Source organism: Amborella trichopoda, chromosome 9 (genome assembly GCF_054954075.1).
Source record: "Amborella trichopoda isolate Santa Cruz 75 chromosome 9, AtrichopodaSantaCruz75HAP2 v2.0, whole genome shotgun sequence".
Lineage (NCBI taxonomy): Eukaryota > Viridiplantae > Streptophyta > Magnoliopsida > Amborellales > Amborellaceae > Amborella > Amborella trichopoda.
Genome location: NC_142344.1, coordinates 758,396 through 778,492, shown reverse-complemented (window position 1 = coordinate 778,492; position 20,097 = coordinate 758,396). Strand labels below are relative to the sequence as shown.

Genomic DNA, 20,097 nt, shown 5'->3' with positions numbered 1-20,097 from the left:
TACCCGGACGGGTTATGCGTTACCCCCGTGGCCAACGTGTTTTCTAACACTACTGTGATGATAAGTGGATTTCTCTCTCCCCTACACACCACTAAATTAGTGCCCAAAGGAAATCTCAAAGATAAATAATGAAAAATATATAATGAAACTATTTATCATTGGTACAATGTGTTCTCAAATAATCTTCATCATTAGATGTGAATTAGATAGCTACATTTATTCCATTGACCAAGTTCAAACTTCAAAAAAATGTTTTCAAACTATGTGATATACCCATGCTAACAGATTTCACATAAAATAATTATGAGTAATTGTAACCTCCTTATATCAACAATAAATAATCTCATTCTATACAATTCTATAAGATAAAAGAGGCTCAATCAATCTCAATACTTGTATATTACAAGACCATTTGCCATTGATTTAAAGAGGTCATAATCACTCTTATCACCAGATGTCACATCCAACTTGAGGTATTTCAAAGTTTGAAAAAATTTCATTTTAACTGGTCAGTAACTCATCCCCTATCAAACCATTTTCGTTTATATAATCAAGGGTGATAAAGACCCTTTTGTACCAAAAATAAATGGTTTTATTGCATATTTTTCCTACTTATAATATGACTTAAGCATGGGTATTTAATGTACTACAAAGCCAAAATCCAATTGCTCAAGGAAACATAATACACATAATTTCATATGAATGCCCTTACAAGGCCATATTATAAATGCTCCAATGGATTAAATAGGCTCTCTCAGCTTTAAAACGGAGTGAATAATCATTATTGTTTCTTAAATATGAAAAGGGTGGGTATTTAAATGAGAGAACCATTGGGTGGAACCATGTCCAATGCCCTGAGAATAAATGCATATGTGAAGGCATCTTCCTCCAGTTTTTCAAATCTGCAAAAAGGACAATCATCAGCGCCTCTAAAAATAATGGAATTGCCCTACAATGTAAACAAAAAATAATAATGGAATTGCCCTACAATGTAAAAAAATAATAATAATGGAATTGCCCTACAGTGTTAACAAAAAAATTGACAATCTAGTTGGAGAGAGAGAGAGAGTCAGCTCCTTTGTGAAAATAATGTATGGGTCCTACCGTGTAAACAAAGATTACATGCTACTCTTTCTACAGTAGTACCATTCTTGCACATAGACATGGGTGATGTGTTGGTCGTGGCTCCATCCAAGACAATTATATATATATATATATATATATATATATATATATATATATAGAGAGAGAGAGAGAGAGAGAGAGAGAGAGTTATGAGATCCTCTGCAAAAATAATGTGCTGTCCTACCATGTAAACAACAGAAAATGACAGGCTGCTCTTCCTACAGTAGCACCATATATACACAAACACATGGGCAATGGGGTGGTCGTTGATGAGAGAGAGAGAGAGAGAGAGAGAGTTCAATCACCCAAATTGATACAAGTGCGCAAGTCCATGGCACATAGACAGAGGGTGAAGAGTATTTGTATTTCTTTTCTTTCATTTTTTTTGTGTGGATTCCATCTACATTCTCGTAATTTCCACAAAAGACACCAATGGGCTCTTTCATTTTTCATTTTCATTTTATTTTCCTTTCTAGAATACTTCAAAAAGTTTTCAAGCAGAGTTTAGAAGATATCTCTCATATTCATATACAATAATTTCCTCTAAAAAGATAACATTTCATTCCATTAACAAATAACAAATGCATATACTAGTTGTTCCCTCACTACCTTTTGCTGTTAGGTAACAAACAAAGAAAATGGAGAAGCCTTGGGAAGGGGGAAGCATCTACCTTCCAGATTTTGAGGAGTGCCCCGCAGCCATTTCACACTTAAACAGCAGAAAGTTTTTGTCCGTCTTTAAGTCCCTCAGCTTCGCCACAAACTTCGTGGGTTCAGAATACAAAACCCGTGGGTCTAGAAGCAAAACACAGAGAGTCAGAAGAAACCCCTTACTTTTCGCTTTTGATGTATTGGGAAAGCTTTTCAAATAACATGGTCTATGGACTATAGTACACCATAAACCACGGGTACATCCACCATCTGTTTCCATTGATGGGCGGTGGATATTAACTGTACCACGACAAATGTCCATCATTGGGAACTAGGGTTGATGTATAACATCCATCATCAAGAACAAACCTTGAATGAGCAATGGTGTCCAAATACCATATAACAGTGGTGAATGGTATATTTTCCTTTATTTTTATTTGCAATATAAAACGATTTACAGAAAAAAGAGAAAAGATCTAATAAAAAAAAGAAAAGAGCTAAAGACCAAATTTGACAACACTGAATCTGAAAATGGATTGCATACCATTTAGACCAGCTGTGACCAGAATGTTAGGGTAATCTTGTGGTTTAATCTGCAAAGAAATAGCCACTCAGATGCAGTCGAACAAAACTCTCGCATACAAATCACAAGAAAGACTATAATGTTGTTGAAATAGAATGGCCATTTGTCAGTCCCCCAATAACATTTGGTTAAATCTCATCGGATACTAGACAGAAAGCAAAACCAGCCCATCGCAATAAGCATTATTTCTGTGAATCACATAATGAACCCTTCCTGTAATAAGCACAAATGTTTCTCAACAAGAAAACCATGTTGCAAATCTCTTACACTTTCCTTCAGTATCCATGCATGCAATCTTTCTATAGAAAATTATGCTGGTCCTTCTTGAATAAAGCATCTCCTCTCGATTTGTGAAATTAAATTCTTTTAATCTTAAATAGAGTATTTCCTGTAATGTAGATCAAGGTGCCGCGATTTATCGCAACTATTTTACAAGAAGGATTTACCAAAAGTAACATCTTCTTATCCAAAAAGCTTGTAATTGTCTCCTATGCTATTGTTACCAGAAATTCAAGATAGAAACTGATAGGATAGCATGCTATCATTTTCTGTCACTGCCCTTTGGATCCTTCAAGGAAAGTTCTTCTCAAGGGTCTATTCCTCACCACTAGTGTTTCAAAAAGCGCTAGGCGGTCGTGAGGGTCCAGGTCGCCCAGCGCCTAGGCAGGCTCCAAGAACCTGGACAGCCCAGTAGAAAATTTTGTTTTTTGTGTTTTTTCTCTCTAAAATAGCCTCTAATGGGTTTTTGGTTTCAAATAGACCTAAAACCGACAATTTTGCCCTTTTAGTATTAAAAACAAATGACCAAAAAATACCCTCAAGGAACCACATTTCTGCCCCTGGGTGGGATGCAGGCCCAAGGCGGCCGCTTAGGTAGGCTCAGGCGGGCGCTCAGGGATATCCGCCTAGGCGGCCGCCTAGGTGCTGGGCGGTTCGCTTTTTGAAACAGGGCTCAACACAAATGAACAATGAACAAAACAATTAATAAATGCAACTCATTTTTTATTATTTAAAACAACTAGCATCATGCATAAGGTATCAGTAAGCACATTTAAAATCGATCCATGCTATTACTACAAAAAAGAAACAAGTGGTCCATCCAAATCTAGATGGCTTGGTCCGCTCAAAACTATGGGAAATTTTAATCAAACAAAGATGCAAAAAGATTATATAAGGTTGACACCTTAAAATGTATAGTTAAGGTGCGCCTCTAAAATACTTCAAAAAGGCTATTTTAATAGAGGAAAAACATCTAATTGATCACCTCGACATCAAGATCTATAATATGGAGAAAAAAAATAGTACATCTTGCAACACATTATCTGGATCGTCTCTTTCGAGGATTTTCATGCGTTTACAGATCTATTTCATCTGAACCATTTTTGGAGTTTAAAATTTTATAATCAGAGATAAAAATAGATTCTAGCACCATCCTTAGAATTTTCGACATCAAAATTGCATCTCATAATAAAGTTTGGAGTTGCACCTTACTTTGTTTAAGGTTGGAACCTTATGTAAACCACACCCAATCTTCACCCAACAAAGATTGGACCCCGTAATTAGGTGCAACAATCAAAATGCCTGAATAGAGGGACTACAATAGAAAATAATATCAGAAATGCACTCACATTGTCGACTGGAGAGTAAGACTTCATATAGAAATAAAATTCCTCCTTCCGAGGGTCACCCCATTCCTGCACCAAGCACCCAAAGAGGATTTAGCTAAAAGTCAAGGATGTCTTAGCAAGGCTTGCAAACTTATAATCAATATATTAACAAGCCAACAGGATATGTGGGAAGCATTTCCTAAATACCTCCCATTCAGATGTGGTCAAAGGGATCGTTGGATCCAACATTGTAGTCAATACGTCAACAAATGGAACTCCAGCCACTGCTGCCTTGAACAAATCCGGTCGCATATTTAGAACTGAGCCAATAAGCAACCCTCCAGCACTCCTTCCATTAATGCAGAGCTTTGCTTTTGAACAGTATTTGATCGTTATTAAGTACTCGGCACATGCAATAAAATCAGTGAAAGTGTTTTTCTTCTTCAAGAGCTTTCCATTTTCATACCACTTCCTCCCCATTTCTCCTCCTCCACGAATATGTGCTATTGCATATACAAAGCCCCGATCCAGTAAAGACAATCTAGGTGCACTGAAATAAGGATCCACATAGATCTGTACAAAAATAGAAATTAGCAGCTATGACATGAAAATTCATGGAACAAACAACTATCAGAAAAATAATAACACGGAACAAACTAAACAAATTTTTTTGATGTGATTTAGTAAGTTTAGGATTTCTATTTGGAACAACTGAGAAGACCCACACAGTTAAATGAGAATATATATATGTGAACCACTCCATGCCAACTCTGACTCTACACTCCTATCACAAATGTAGCGCAAACCTCTATATATAAGGAGGTTGCATCTTGTGGGCTGCCTAAATATTTAATTATTGAAGTCTCAATAGGGCATATGATGATCTTTGATCTCTAATTAGATTTCTAGACAAATGTCTTTATTTACCAGCATAAGGAGTAGAGCCAATCCATAACGTTGAACTTAATCATATAGATGTACCTCATATGAGCCATAACCATAAAGGACCATTGGATCACTACCATCCAGCTTAGCCAGGTCCTTTCTATAAACTATTGAAATAGGTACTTGTGTTCCATCCTCAGCAACTGCCCATTTTCTCTCAGTTACATAATGCTTCACATCAAAACCTCCCAAAACCTGAGATTCACAAAAGGATTAACTAAGAAATACAAACTGAAATCAATATGAGTTAGAAAAACCGAAAAACAAATGGAACCGCAAGAACTTGGTAATTTAGATATATGACTTTAAGTAGCATGTTGTCAATAAAAATATATTTGCAGAAAGTCTTGTAACTAATAGTTCATGATGTAAGAATAGTTGAGAACACACATTTCATTAAACATGACGTATATGTAGTTATGTACTGTCTTTTACAGGGACAGTCACGTCATGGCATGGGTACCAATCATGATTAAGATCACAGACAGAAGACTCCAGACTCTTCAAATAGACATGCAAGTCCACCAATTTACTATGCATACGATTCCAACTCATTTCAATTTCACAAATCTATAAGAATAAATACTAAACTATGAAATACATAATTTCTTTATGAAAAAAGAAAGAGAAAACCGCAGATTTCATAATTTCACAAAGATATCAGCAATAAGTTCCAATAAGCTATCCAAAAATAACAATGTACGAATCATTTCATACTTCGTACTGAGTTGCTTACTTGATTATGAAATGATCTTCAGAATTATATTCACTGCTTAGTCAAAGATGGCAATTCTTATTAGTAGAACAGAAAGTACAAATAGGGAAGCAAAGAAAATTTGAGGGGTAAAAAAAAAGAATATAGCCAAGAGGCCTAAACACTCTTCACCAAGACTGGCTCAAAAACCTGGACACCTCAAGTGACAAACCGCCACAACAAATAATCTAGCCCTGACACACTAGGGAAGGGATTAATCACCATGAATGCACCAGCACATTGGACACAGACGCGTGCATACGCACAGATATAAACATACTCACATTTGGAATAGAGAGGTGTCTGACACTTTTCCATTTTACACCTCAGATCAAATTAATAATAGATCTTATAAGATCACAAATTTGAGGCTAATGTGAACAAATTAAATTCATGCTTCATGGAATAACGAATAATAAAAGAGCAAATGGAAATATTTATGAAATTTCCTTACCAAATCAACCTTCTTCAGAACTGAGGTGTTTGTGCTCATGTCATGGTCATAGACGGAATTAGGTGTCCTCAAAGAGCTATAACCAAATCTCAAAATATGAGAAGAAAATTGAGATTCCATACGGTCCACGGAATATGCAGGATCAATGAAGTTGATTGCTCTCCCAGTTTGAAGGCCTACAATCTTTTGCCCCACAGGAGGAAGGCTAAAAACTGTTACTTTATGCAAACCATTTTCGCGCTCATAGACCACGAGATGATCACTAAAAAGTTGCATATCATCTAGTTTCACACTGTCCACAATACAAAATTGTAGTAAACCTTCAGTCATAGAAAATGAGCCACTCCCTTCATCAAAGTTCAGGCCATAAAACTAAGCATTTTTCAAAGACTAAAACTGATAAGTTCAACATGATGCCAACATATGATGTAATAAGCACAAACAATCCAGTGAGAAAGCAAAGGAAGCAGACTCAATACAGAAGCAATCTACAATAATAAGGTTTATTAATATTCCTTGAAGAGACTAGTTACCTTTCCCTATGAGGAAGCAGGACAGTGGTGGCAGTTAAATTGTCCAGGGTACATACACACAATTCCGAATTGAAAACTTCATCACTTCTCCTTTTAATAAAGAAATGATCTCCTCGATGACTTACATCAGTATCAACTCCTTCAACTCGAGGTGTTAAAACTACAAGCCCTTGCTCTTGCTTCAAAACGTCTAAGTAAAAAACAAAGCGTGTGGTTTTACTTTCGGATGCAACAAACAAGTATTTTTTGTTTTCAGAGGCTTGAAGATCAAGGGAGAACATGTCATCCTTTTCATGATAGAGGCAGCGATCTTCTGATTGATTAGACCCTATCTTGTGCAGCCATACCTGTGAAGTATGACTACAAAAATTAACTCACCACTAAATCTTCAAAATAAGTCTTGTCATTCATCAAAAAGAGAACCACTCAATGTAATGGATTTTGACTCATTAAACAAATGACTTAATACATCTCATAGATATTGTTGTGCCTATCAAGTACCTATTCATGAACTGACGTAAGTGCATAAGTCCTGGGCCATGAACATGGAACACAGCTGTGAATATGAAAATCAAATAAGAGTGCCATGAAAATCATCAAAAGAAAACTAAGAAAATAATGTATTAGGGTACAGCATCCAAAGAAATGCAGATCTCCCAATGTTATAAAGATTAATATATACAGAAGCCAGATAACAAATCGATTACAGAAACCTATTGTCTTTCTTCTTGTCTTCCTTCATTGGTCACTAAGAACAGATGCTTAATTGCTTGGAAGTGCACACAACATGACTTACCTTGTCTGGTCTATGGATCTCATCCATAGTGACATAGACAAGAGCCTCATCACCAGCCCACTCAATTGCCTCTGTTACACCGGTTAGGGGCTTCTCAATGGGACTTTGAGTTTCGATATCCATGATATTGACTGTATAGATTTCATCTCCTTTTGTATCTTCTGCATACGCCATCAACTTGTTATTTGAGCTAATCTGCATGATTTGGGCCAGTAAGAGAGTTTCATGAATTAAGGATTTCAAAATTTTCCATTTTGTGGGTACGTGTGTGCAATTTAAAATGGCCATTCTGGCATTATAATGATCAGGATCCATTACCAATATAACAGACATAACAGCCATTACTTAAAACCAGTAAGAGAGCGATTTAATTCAACACTGTTATTTTGCAATAACAGCCAGGGCAGTTATTGAATTGTGGCTCATATATTGGCCCGTTGCACTGTTTTAATATATAAATCTATACATATAACATGCAACCAGTGCACTCCGCAGCCACAGTTTTGACTTTTCATTAATGTTTAAAATTGCATTTTATAATGAAATTAGAAAGAGATTTGCCACCCTTCATTAATTCTCGTTATGCACCCATAAGTTGTTTCTATTTAAAGGAAAAAGTTTATACAAGGTTGCAACCGTAAAGTGTATAATTAAGGTGCACCTCAAAAATCCATTGGAAAAGGTCCTTTTAATGCTAGAAAACCCTCTAATTGATCATCTCAGCATCGAAATGTATGGATATGGAAAAAAAAAAAAATTCGAGACTCAAAAATAGTGCATCTTGCGACATATTATCTAGACTGTCTATTTTCAAGTTTATCGTGTGTTTATAGATCTACTTGATTTTAACCATTTCTGGAGTTTAAAAGTTTATAATTACAGATAAAAATAGATTTTCAAGCCATCCTAAGAATTTTTCGCACCAAAATTACATCTTATGATAAAATTTAGAGGTGCGCTTTAATTTGGTTGTTGAAGGTTGCAACGTTATGCAAACCACGCCCCTATTTAAAAGCGTAGAACAATTGTCCACTCTGAAAATCTCCCATTATCACAATCTTGTAATTAATCACGTTAAAATCGGAGAGAAAACAGTCTTTTTAAATCACTCCCACTCACTTTGTATCAGAAGAAATACCCATTTTCCTTAAAAGTTGGTAATGGAACCTTCTTAACATACAGATTGTACTTCTTAATCAATTATCACTATGATTTCAATATTTTGTCGCACACAAGTTATCATCCTCTCGATACTCTCCTATTTCACATCACAGTCAATCTTATTAAAATGGGACAAAACATCCCCTCCGAGATACTCTACCTTTTTTTTAACATCTCCTTCTCTTAGGAGATTTGTGTGCATGGACATGTGGAGAGAAAGATACAGACCTCTAAATAAACACCTCAGTAATCAACAAAAAACTTATTGACGTCGCGAGAATAAACAACTAGAGAGAAAAAGAATAAACCATACTTCAAATGCCCCAACTCTGTAATATTCATGTCCTTGAGACCTAACATTCTCATCTAAAAGAATTTCCTCCTCAGGAGCATCAGGTCCTGTTGGCATTAATTCATGCACAGATCCGGGTCCCTCACCCTCAGGAATACGACGTCTACAATGCTGAACATACTGCTTTTCCTCCAAATTCTTATCGTAATAGAAGTAACATCCTTTGCGTGAAGGAACAGTAATATCATCTTCTTTTATCCTCCCTCTCAACTCAGTGTATATCTCATCTTGTAATGATTTGATTTCTGGCACCAGATTCACACAGCATCACTAGTAAGCATTTCATCTTTAATGCCAATAGGTACAATTTTGAACAATTTCAAACAACTAATGAACTCAAAATAGAGTTCAAAGAAACGAGAACTTTCTCTAACTTCCAAAAAGAAAAGAAAGAGTAAAAAAGAAAAGTAATTACTGTAAGGGGGTCTTTACAAGTCAACATTGTCCTTCATTCCACCTTCTTAAAAGAATGAGGGAAGCATATAATACTAGAATCTACATTCACATTGCAGTATTAAAATATTCAACAGAGATCATATAAAGATGCATACAACATATATTTCCTTTTAATTGTAACAATTCAGTAAAGTTTAGGGTATTTAACATAATTGTTTTGATTCTTTTCTCTTCTTTTTCAATAAAATAGATCTGCTTCAGAAGTAAATGAAAGTGCAGCCAAGAATGGACTAAAACTTGCAGCAGTTCAACAGAAAGATGATGGGTGGGGGGACATTGCACAACTCTTGGGTTAGTGACTAAGAATAAAGGTACGCAGTAATAATAGGAATAACTTCCCATAGCTTAGAATAGGAAGCTTTGGGAATAGCAATAGATTCCTTGAGGCTTGGTCCAAGGAAAACAGGTTAAAGGAAGGAATCGAATAAAAGTAGTACATACCCTTATTAATCCCAGTCTCCTTTTTCTTGAATTAACTGCAGTCCATCCACTTCTATATGCTTGGTTCTTTAAGGAAAGGATATGCAGCTAATGAATTATGCTTTTTTGTTCGCAAAACAAGCTGATTGGAGATGATAAGGATAAGTTTAATTAAATGTGAGCATGTGACCATAAATGGAAGTATGTGATTATCTAAACAAAAACAACTTAAAAAGACAACTGAGAATAAATATGCATCAATGTTGGCACTACTTTTTTATCTCCAGTGCTCATGTGCTCATGTAGGATGTCCAACAAAAAAAATTAAGCGTTTATTTAACATGTTGAAAATCAAATGCAATGTTAGATGTAGCAGAATAACTGTCAATAACACACCCATTGAGGCAAGAGAACTGAAAGAAAATCTCACATACAGAAGAATCATCACTAGTCATGGCAGCAGAGAAATACAGAGGGGAATTTCAGAAAAATGTGACAAGGATCAAAGAGACCACTAGTAAGTCATGGACTAGTGGCACATACAAAGGATAAGACTTTTCCAAAGTAAAATGCACAATAAGAAGCTTTAGCTTCATTTTTTGCAACGGAAAGAGAATAAAAGACAATAAGCAAGTGCTATAATCCAAAAGATTTAGGCGCCTATGTTTTGAGCTGGAAATTAATTTCCCTATTGTCTAAGGATTTATATTGAATATCTTATTTGGATAGGGATTGTGTTAGGTTGATTAAGTAATTTTGATGGGGTGATATAGTTGACTTTCCAAAGAAGTGGGTTATAGTTTGGAGTTAGCTTAAGGTTAGAGATTGGGTTAGATTAAATCAGAAGATTAATAAATAGGAAAATGGGGGCACGTGGGCCTCTATCAGGGCCAATCCTCTCACCCAGGGGACATGGGACTTTATCAGACCCACCGTGAGTTTTTGGGTGTCGAATCACAGCAGATTCAAGCTTTTACTGGCTTTGGATTGCCTTCTCAATTGGCATTTGATTCATCGCTTCAAGCCTCATAATATCCCTTGCGTCTCCTTGTGGCACCCTCCAGAACCTGGCCAACTAAAGCTCAATTTCGACGGTTGCTTCCTTGGCAGCGCAGGCCCGGCAGGCATCGGCGGAATCTTCAAAGACCACAAAGGAATCACCCTCTCTTCCTTTGCCTTGCCCATTGGGTGGGCCGACTCCACAACGGCTGAAGCCCTTGCCCTTCTGGAAGGCCTCAAACTCTTCAAACCTTCCTAGAGTTCCTCCCTTGTCATGGAAGGTGATACCAAAAATGTCATCACCTAGGCCTCGGGAGAGGCATCACCCCCATGGCGACTCATTTCGGTCTTTGACGAGATCTTCAACATTTGCAGGCATACACAGGTCTCTTGGGTGCATATTTTGGCGTCAGGCCAACCAAGCACCAGACGATCTAGCTAAGGAAGGCACTACCTAGGCGGAGAGCTAGCTTGCTCACACATGTATATTCCCCCTGGTTTTTTGGTTTTTATGCTTGTATAGCATTTATTGTTGATCAGCACCCTCTGGGTGGTTGTTGTACAGAGCTCCCAAATAGTGGGTAGCCATTTGTTGCAACATGTACATCTCTCTTAACTAATACAAAAGTTAACAGTTATCATTCAGAATCGGCTGCCTCGGTCAATTCCCCCTTTGTTGACAATTTAGACCAGGTGCCGGGTATGCTTCAATTTTCTGATTTCATCTCTCTCAACCACCTCAAAGACATACCTCTCGAAGGAGCCCAATATACTTGGTCGAACCACTCCCTAAACCCCTCCCTCTCAAAGCTTGACCGTTTCATCATCTCTCTTGACTGGGACCATTCATTCCCAGGCACCCATTTTGTTGTCTTACCCAAAGCAACCTCAGACCACCGTCCTATATTGCTTGACACCCAAGCCATCCTTCGCGGCCCGAAGCCCTTTAGATTCGAATCATGGTGGATTGACGAGCCCAACTTTAAAATTTTGGTGGCTGGTTCGAGGAATTCCTTTCAGGCTCACGGTTGGGAGGGGTTTCGGGTTCAAAGGAAGTTGCAAATGCTGAAGTCAACCTTGAAATATTGGAAGGCCCAACATCCAGGGAACTTTTGGTCTATGAAGGAGTTTTCACTCATAGATATCCAGTCGTGGGTCAATGTTGAGGAATCCAGACCCTTGCTACCATCCGAGCGTAAGCAGAATGCAAAAGCTACGCTCGACTGCCAAGCTACCTTACACAAGGAGGAGGTATATGGGGCCCAAGGAGCCAAGGTCAAATGGTTAAAGTTGGGAGATTTGAATACGTGTTTCTTTCACACGATAGCCAATTGTACAAGGCAAGAAAATTTGATCACCTATCTCAAGGTCGACGATGTGATCTTTGATCAACCTCACTTTATTGAACAGGCTGCGATACGATTCTTCTCCAATCCCTTCTTTGCACACCCAGGCCCAAGACCCATGATGCATGACGTTTCTTTCCTATTTCTCCCTCCCGCACAAGCTACTAGGCTGGAATGCCTGTTCTCGGAGGTCAAACTACTCTTGGCACTCAACGACCTGAGCCCCAACTGGGCTCCTGGTACAGACGGGTTCCCAATTGCCTTCTTCAAAACTTTATGCGATGTCATTCGCCTCGACATGTTGGAGTTCTTCTCAGAATTCCATTCCAAAGGGGTCATATCCCAAAGATTGAAGGGGCCGAAGAACTGAAAGATTTCAGGACAATTAGTTTGGTCAGTAGTTCCTACAAGCTACTCGCCAAGGTTCTTGCTTCTAGACTGAGGGCTGTTTTAGACTCAGCCATCTCCCCCACCCAAGGTGCCTTTGTCAAGGGTCGACAAATTCTAGACAGGGCTTCAATCGCCCATGAGTGCATCCATTCTAGGCCCATCTCAAAAATCCCGGGACTAATCATAAAATTAGACTAGGAGAAGACCTATGATCATGTCGATTGCGCACTTCTTGATGAAATTCTAAGAAGGACGGCTTGTCGACCTAAGTGGAGGGGTTGGATCAGAGGATGCCTCTCTGGTCCAATTTTCTCTATTCTTCTCAATGGTACCCCGAGAGGCCTGTTCTCGACATCTAGAGGCCTCCGCCAGCGGGGCCCTCTCTCGCCGTTCTTGTTTGCTATTGTAGCTGAGGTTTTCAGCACCTCAATCTCAAGGCTCTATCAAGCAAGTCTCTTTTGTGGATTTCATTCTAATAACCAGGACCATGCCTCTCCGACCTTCAATATGCAGACGATACCCTCGTCTTCTGTGACGTCTCAATGCAACGAGTTGACATGCTTCTGCTAGTTCTCAAATGTTTTGAGATGGCCATTGGGTTTAAGGCAAACCTTAGCAATTCTAAGATGATGCGGGTTTGCACTGACCCTTCACTAATCCACTTCCTTGCTGGTAGGTGGGGCTGTTCTGTGGAGAATTTACCTTCTTCTTACCTTGGTCTCCCCCTTTGTCTTGGGATATCCTGACTCTCTCAGTGGAGCCACATCATCGACAAATTCGATCGGAGATTCGCGGGATGGAAAAGAAGGTTTCTATCCAAGGCAGGGAGGCTCACGCTCATTAAAGCCACTCTAGCTAATACACATGTATTCCAGATGTCTTTATTCCGCATCCCGACCTCGGTAGCTGCTAGATTGGAGTGAATGATGAGGGATTTCTTCTAGTCGGGTGAACATGGGAACAAGTTCCATCTCATTTCTTGGCCCAAACTGTGCCTTCCAAAGTCTCAGGGAGGTCAAGTCTCAGGGAGGTCTAGGTATTCACAATCTGAGAGTCTACAATGATACTCTTTGGGCAAGTGGTGGTGGAGGTATGCAACACAATCAAACCACTTACGGAAAGAAGTCATCAAACATAAGTAGCAACACAATCAAGCCACTTATGGAGAGAAGTCATCAAACATAAGTACTGCCATGGCTCCGAACTATGGACTGCTATGAGTAGGAATAATGGCCTTACTTCTGGTTTCTGGAAATCTGTCCTTAAATGCTGTGAGCAATTCTCTCGTCATATAAGGTTTCTCTCGTCATTGAAGGTTTCACCCAAAAGAGGGTAACAGGGTCTCGTTTTGGAAAGACATTTGGGTCGGATGAAGACCTCTGAGGGGTCAGTTCCCTAGCCTCTTCCGTATAGTGCGTGAAGGACACTCAACTGTGGCAGAAACTTTGGGATCACAGGCCCCCTTTGATCTTGGTCACCAAATTTCAGGAGACCCTTGAACGATTTTGAGCTCTACGACCTCAGGGCTATGGTAGAAATCCTACACAAGTCCTCCTTCCTATCTCTATAGAATACAAGATCCTATGGGAACCATCCCTCTCCGGAATTCTTTCCGTATCCTCTTTCTTTAAAACCCTCTCTTATGACCCCATTGCTGGCTGGCTCTAACCTTCCCTGATGTCACCCCATTTTGCCTCCAAGAATACAGGTGTTCTGCTGGATAGCGCTCCATGAGAGAGTGCTGACAGTAGATCTCCTTCAAATATGAGGAATGAAATGCCCCAATAGATGTGCCATGTGTCTGAAGGTAGAAGAAACCAATGCCCATCTTTTCCTCCACTGTGTGTTCGCAAGAGCCCTTTGGTCTTATCTTTTGGGCCTATTTCAATGGTTCTGGGTCACTCCAAGCTCCATCCTTCACCTGTTCCAAGCTTACCTATACCCTCCTTGGCCCAAGGCAGGTAGAGAACTTTGGAAAGCCTCGGTGTCTACCATCCTGTGGGTGTTGTGGATAGAAAAGAACCACAAAGTTTTCAGAAGAGAAAGGTCCTCGGTTTCGGCCTTGGCCAACAAAGTAAGGAACTTGGTGGCGTTTTGGGCCTCCAATCATAAGTTGTTCAAAGACTTCCCCTCTACTGATTTTCATAGTAATTGGAACAACTTACTTCTTGAGGGCAAGCCCAGGACCTCCCGGTCATCTCTTTGGAGACTAGCTAGGTTCCATCAAATTAAACTTTGATCGCTGGTCCCTTGGCAACCCTGGCCCATCCGGATAGGCAGCCTTTTTTGCTCCAATAAGGGTCAGACGTTGCTAATCTTTTCCTGCCCCATCAATATAGCAGATTCAACTATAGCTGAAGCCCGAGGGCTATTGGAAGGCCTCAGAAGATTTGACAACTCTTGGGGGCTCACAATGGAGGTGGAAGGGGATTCCAAGTCTGTCATTTCGTGGGCATCTGGTCTCTCCCCCTGCTCGTGGCATTTAGAAGACATCTTCGATGACATATTCAACTTGTCATGGGGTATATCAATCTCATGGCGCCATGTTTTTCAGGAAGCCAACTCCGAGGCCAACTATCTTGCTAAAGAGGGTGCCTACTCTAACACCCCGGTGGAGCTGTAGATTTTTGCATACCCCCACCTATCTCCTTGGAGTAGATTTTCCCCTGTGTGTCATTCTTTGAATTTTTCGGGGCTTTAAAGGGTGCTCTTTCAGAGGGACCCAATCTTTTGTACATTTTACTATACATTAATACAATTATAGTCAACTTTGCTCAAAAAAAAAAGGAAAATGGGGGGAAGGTAGAGAGAAGAATTAGAGAAACCATAATGGAGGGCCGGCCCCCTCAAAGTAGCTCACAAGGAGGAAACAGTGGAAATGGGCCGGGCAATCTGGCGAGGCCTAACTAAGCCTGGGCCCAGACCAGAATATTGGGGCCTGTATGGTTGGGCCTAGGCCTTGCAAATTGTGGCCCAGTCTGGCCTCATCAAATCTAAAGGAAGGGCTAGGGCCGGGCCCTTCCAAATGGCCAGGTCAGGACTCTAGCCAGCCAGCCAGCCAACAAAGCCCATTTCCCACCTTAAAAAAATTGCCCCTTGAAGAGGCTAAACCTAAAATGATTATTAATCTCTTTTTTTTTGTGTGTGATCATTAATGCATGCAACATGGATAAGTCGGTCAAAGGTCATGAAATTGAAAAATTCCAACAAAATGCAACCACACTTCTAGAAAACCACGTTTGTAGCATTTGTATCACCCCAAAAGTTGCACATACCCTTTTTTTCATCCCAATGTCCATTTCCAAAAAAAAAAAAAATTGAATTTGCATGATAGAAATGGTTAAAATGAGTCCCCTCCATGAAACTAGACCATCCATTTGGTCAATTTCATGATCTAAGCCTTTACGAACTCAAAACCATTTTTTTTCTTTTTCAACATTGTCCATCTAATGATAACAAAGCTATCTAAAAATTTTGAAAAGAGAAAAATCCTTCTAAGGTGTAGATCTAAGCACCTTTACAACTTGGACAACTTAAATTGATTGGGCTAAAATAACATTTTCTATTCTAGGGTGCATTTTCAAATGTTGTTTTTTTTGTGATTGTTCAATGGAATGAAAAGAGTGTACATTTAAAAATTGGGATCAAACAAATGGCACTAACATGGCTTTTTAAGGTTATTGCATTATATTACTATACAATCATTGCATGTATATATACATATATTGGGGGGCAAGGCAATAAATTCTTACTGTTGATCATTCAATTTCATGAACGAACATATCCATTTTAACAAGCAGATCATCAATATAGAATTCAGCATACAAATAAATTAATATCGGGAGAATCATGCCCAGTCTAGATCCAAAACCCTAGAAAACAAAAGAAAATTCAACGAGATAAAACAATCGTATCTAGACATTCTTTGCATAACGAGATCATTCAAAAAACGAGATGAACTACAAAAACTACTATCCAGTTAACCAGAATCAAATGAATGAACTGATAATCAAGATGCCTGTTGATCATTTCAGCGAAATTGGAATTTTATCCGACATTGCAGATCCTATGTGAGCATATTCGCGGTCAAGAAAGGAATAACTCAAATTTAAGCTAAAAAATAAAGAAGGAATCAACCTATGAGCACAAGGACTGTAAAAAGGTTCAGCAAGGATCGAATTTTACCGGACATTACAGACTCGGTGTAAGAGTTTTCCTGGTTGAGATAGGAGAGAACTTCAGGGTTAGAGCGAGAATCATCACGAAGCCAGTAGTAATTGTCAATCCTAACATCGCCAAACATCTCCATCTCATGCTTAAGTTTCTTGGCAACAGGTGGCTCCATGGCGGTTGCAGGGACGGACGCCTTCCTGTAGTCAATTGCGTGATTCGAAGTTGTAGAGAGAGAAACGGTGTGTGATTTAGAGCTGTAGAGAAAGGAAGGGACTGAAAGGGAAAGCAGCGAAGCTGAGGAAGAGAGAGAAGCACAGTGCAGGCGCTGGTCTAGAGAGATAAAGCATTTGCGTTTTCTCCAATCAATATGATATTTAATATGAATAAAATAATAAACAAAGGTTTTCCCCCCTCTCTCTCTAACTTGCCCAATCCTTTCTCTCTCTCTCTTCCCGCTCTTGCTCCTCGTGTCCAATGGTACTTTAAAGTAAACTCCTATTCATTCACCTTAAATATGCTCCTCTAAATTTTATTATAAATGTGATTTGGACATCAAATATGCTTCCAACTCTATTTTCGTCTCTAATTATAAAATTTTAAATTTTAAAAACGATTCAAATCAAGTAGATCTATGAATATCTCGAGAAAATATAAGGGTAGATAATGTGTTGCAATATACATATTTTAAAGACTAAAAATCTTTTTTTCTTTTCATATTCTTACATCTCGTGTGTTGCAATATACATATTTTAAAGACTAAAAATCTTTTTTTCTTTTCATATTCTTACATCTCGATGTCGAGATGACCAAACTAGAGAGTTTTTCAACATGCAAACCTTTTATGATTGATTTTTTAGATATACCTTTAATTCTATATTTTAAGGTTAAAACTTTATATAATTTTTTTCAGGTAGATAATAAGGAAGGCAATATCATTGAAACATGAAGCTACCTAAAAAATCCATGAGGTGATAAGATTATCCAATTTTTTGATAAAGTGGTTGCATTGTACAGAAACTTTTCAATCAAGTACCTCTTCAACTATTTTTATTTAGGGATTATATACTATGAGACCATTTACTTCTTATTATAAAGATATCGTAATTTCTTTAAATTGATGAGCAGTTTGGGATAAATGATCTACTTTTCCTTTAATTAAAGAGTGTCCAAAGTACTTGCGTTTGAGTTTTGAATCCAAGGTGGTAAGCTATTTCTATGGTTTAGCTCCTGAAATAAGTCCCCAAACTAACCTTATTTATTTGGACTTTTAAATCCAGAACATGTATTTTTTGGCTCGAAACCTGGAATGGGAGTAGTTTCATTAATTGGCCCAGGTCACTCAGGTTTTTGTTCTGATTTCTAAACAGATGAAGATATATTTTTTTGTGGAAGCATTTGAGTTAAATGAAATTTTTAAACCAATCGTTTAGTTGATAAATTGGTTGGTTTGACTGCTTCAATGATTTTCAAGATGGTATAGCCATTTTAGTGATATTTTTCTCACATTTATTTGGTAGGTTTTAAAGATAGCTTCAATAAAAAAATAAAATAATCGTTGCTAACTGTCTTATTTCTATCAACTAGATTGGGTAGAGTAGCATGCAATTTGGAGGATAGTGCACAGTTGGATGCTCTTCTTACATACTATTTATATGTTAATACGCATTGGATTGTGGAAAGGTGGTGGATAGGTTATTTAACAAATACATAATGAGATTTGGTTATTAATATATAAGATTGGGATTGTATAATATGAGTCTATTTGTTTTTTATTCAAGGCGGTCACAATCATTTTTAGCTATTGATAACAAAATTATGACGATTCTATTAGTGTCGAAAGTACTTTGCAGAGTATCCAATACACTACTACGTGAGTATAAAAATTTTGTTTTTTGGTTTTATAGAAAATTAATGGGGTGCAGTATACAATAGGCATTAACCTCAAACAATTAAAGTATGTGCACATATAAAAGATATAATTCCAGTGTTTGAAACTCTTACGATTATTCAAAAATCTATTTTCACCCTTTGTTATGAAGTCTAAAGCTCGAAAATATGTTGGTGAAGGAAATCTATAGCTACCTTTAAATTTAAAAAATAAATAATTCAGATAATATGTCTTAAAATGTATTATGTATAGAATTTGAAATTATTCTATCTTTATATCTAGACCAATCTCGTGGGTGATGACTAATTATAGAGTCGGAAGAACATCTTTTAGTGAATTTTTTAGTTCCATCGCATAAATATAATGAGAGTGTTCCAAGCACAAATTCATCTTTAAAATGGCTCCCTTAAAAAAAAGAAAAAAGTAAAATCAATTATTTAAAAATTGTATAAAAAATTGTTTTTTTTTAATTTTAATTTTTTTATATATTATAATAAAAATGGAGAGATTGAAGATGTCACATAAAATTGGAGCTGAGTGGGTGAGTGGATTGTTAGGCGGTCAAGAAATAATATACCCATATGACGAGTGTAGCTGAGATGAGGATGTTGAGATGGATGAGCGGCAAAACAAGAAGGCATAAAATTCGAAAGGCTACAATCAAGAGAACTTAGGTATGACTCCAATAGACAACACCGCTTAGGAAGTGTGAGTTGATTGAAGTAGAGGACTCAAAAAAGCAAAAAGTATGTCCAAAAAGTCATAGTTGAAAGTAGTGAGAAAATATATAAAGACTTATAACCTCATCCGGATATGAGTCTTTGGAATCATAAGACTCACAAAAACCATGTCCGAAAAGTATAAAAATATATTATTTACATTTAACGCGAGGAAGTCACAATCATTCTTGTCCGTCATATTTCAAATCGGTTAGTTATAAGAGTGTCATTCACTTGATTCAAAGTTCAATTATTATTTTTTTCCAAGCTTTATGATGTATCACAAGCCATCCAATTTGATATCTAAAGACTAGGAAAATACTGACCTCCATATACCAAAAATAAATACTCATTTTATCCGATCCCTTTTATAAACTCTTTCCAAATTAAAGCGATATAAAACCGAAACAAAATGTTCGCAACCAGAGTTCAAAACACACTGTAATTCTTGACACAAAATTGCTATAGTTCATTGCTATAATTTGCTTTTTTTATTTTTTGAATGTGATTATTGCTATAATTTGGTTACTTTATGGGAATAGATAATCCTTTTAATATTGAAAATTACTGATCAAATTGAGCTGTTCATATTTTACTGCTGTATTTTGTTATTTTTTATTTCTTTTCGTGTTAATTTGCTGCATTTGATATAAAAAATCACTGAAATATTTACAGGCAAAATTCAGATGGAGAGGTGAATGGGTAATGCAAGGCTTAAATTAATCAATTTTTTTGTGAAACCTTA

The 20,097-nt window shown here is 37.7% G+C and overlaps 1 protein-coding gene across 5 annotated transcripts; it reads right to left on the bottom strand.

Annotated features, from left to right (window-relative positions):
* Window positions 1-569: 569 nt before the first annotated feature.
* LOC18438411 (uncharacterized) lies at window positions 570-16,969 on the bottom strand. 5 transcript variants are annotated; one of them, XM_088846843.1, is made up of 12 exons: window positions 16,758-16,969; window positions 9,859-9,979; window positions 8,923-9,206; window positions 7,449-7,643; window positions 6,653-6,999; window positions 6,120-6,411; window positions 4,948-5,106; window positions 4,174-4,539; window positions 3,988-4,053; window positions 2,321-2,369; window positions 1,797-1,920; window positions 570-902 (listed from the first exon to the last, which is right to left on the bottom strand). In XM_088846843.1, the coding sequence occupies exons 3-12, from the start codon at window positions 9,016-9,018 to the stop codon at window positions 815-817; spliced, it is 1,782 nt and encodes a 593-aa protein (XP_088702969.1). In that variant the 5' UTR covers window positions 9,019-9,206; window positions 9,859-9,979; window positions 16,758-16,969; the 3' UTR covers window positions 570-814. The 5 variants fall into 5 exon arrangements, with proteins under 5 accessions (XP_088702969.1, XP_088702971.1, XP_006848658.1 ...); XM_088846845.1 differs by having other exon boundaries at window positions 7,449-7,609; XM_006848595.4 differs by lacking the exon at window positions 9,859-9,979.
* Window positions 16,970-20,097: the final 3,128 nt, after the last annotated feature.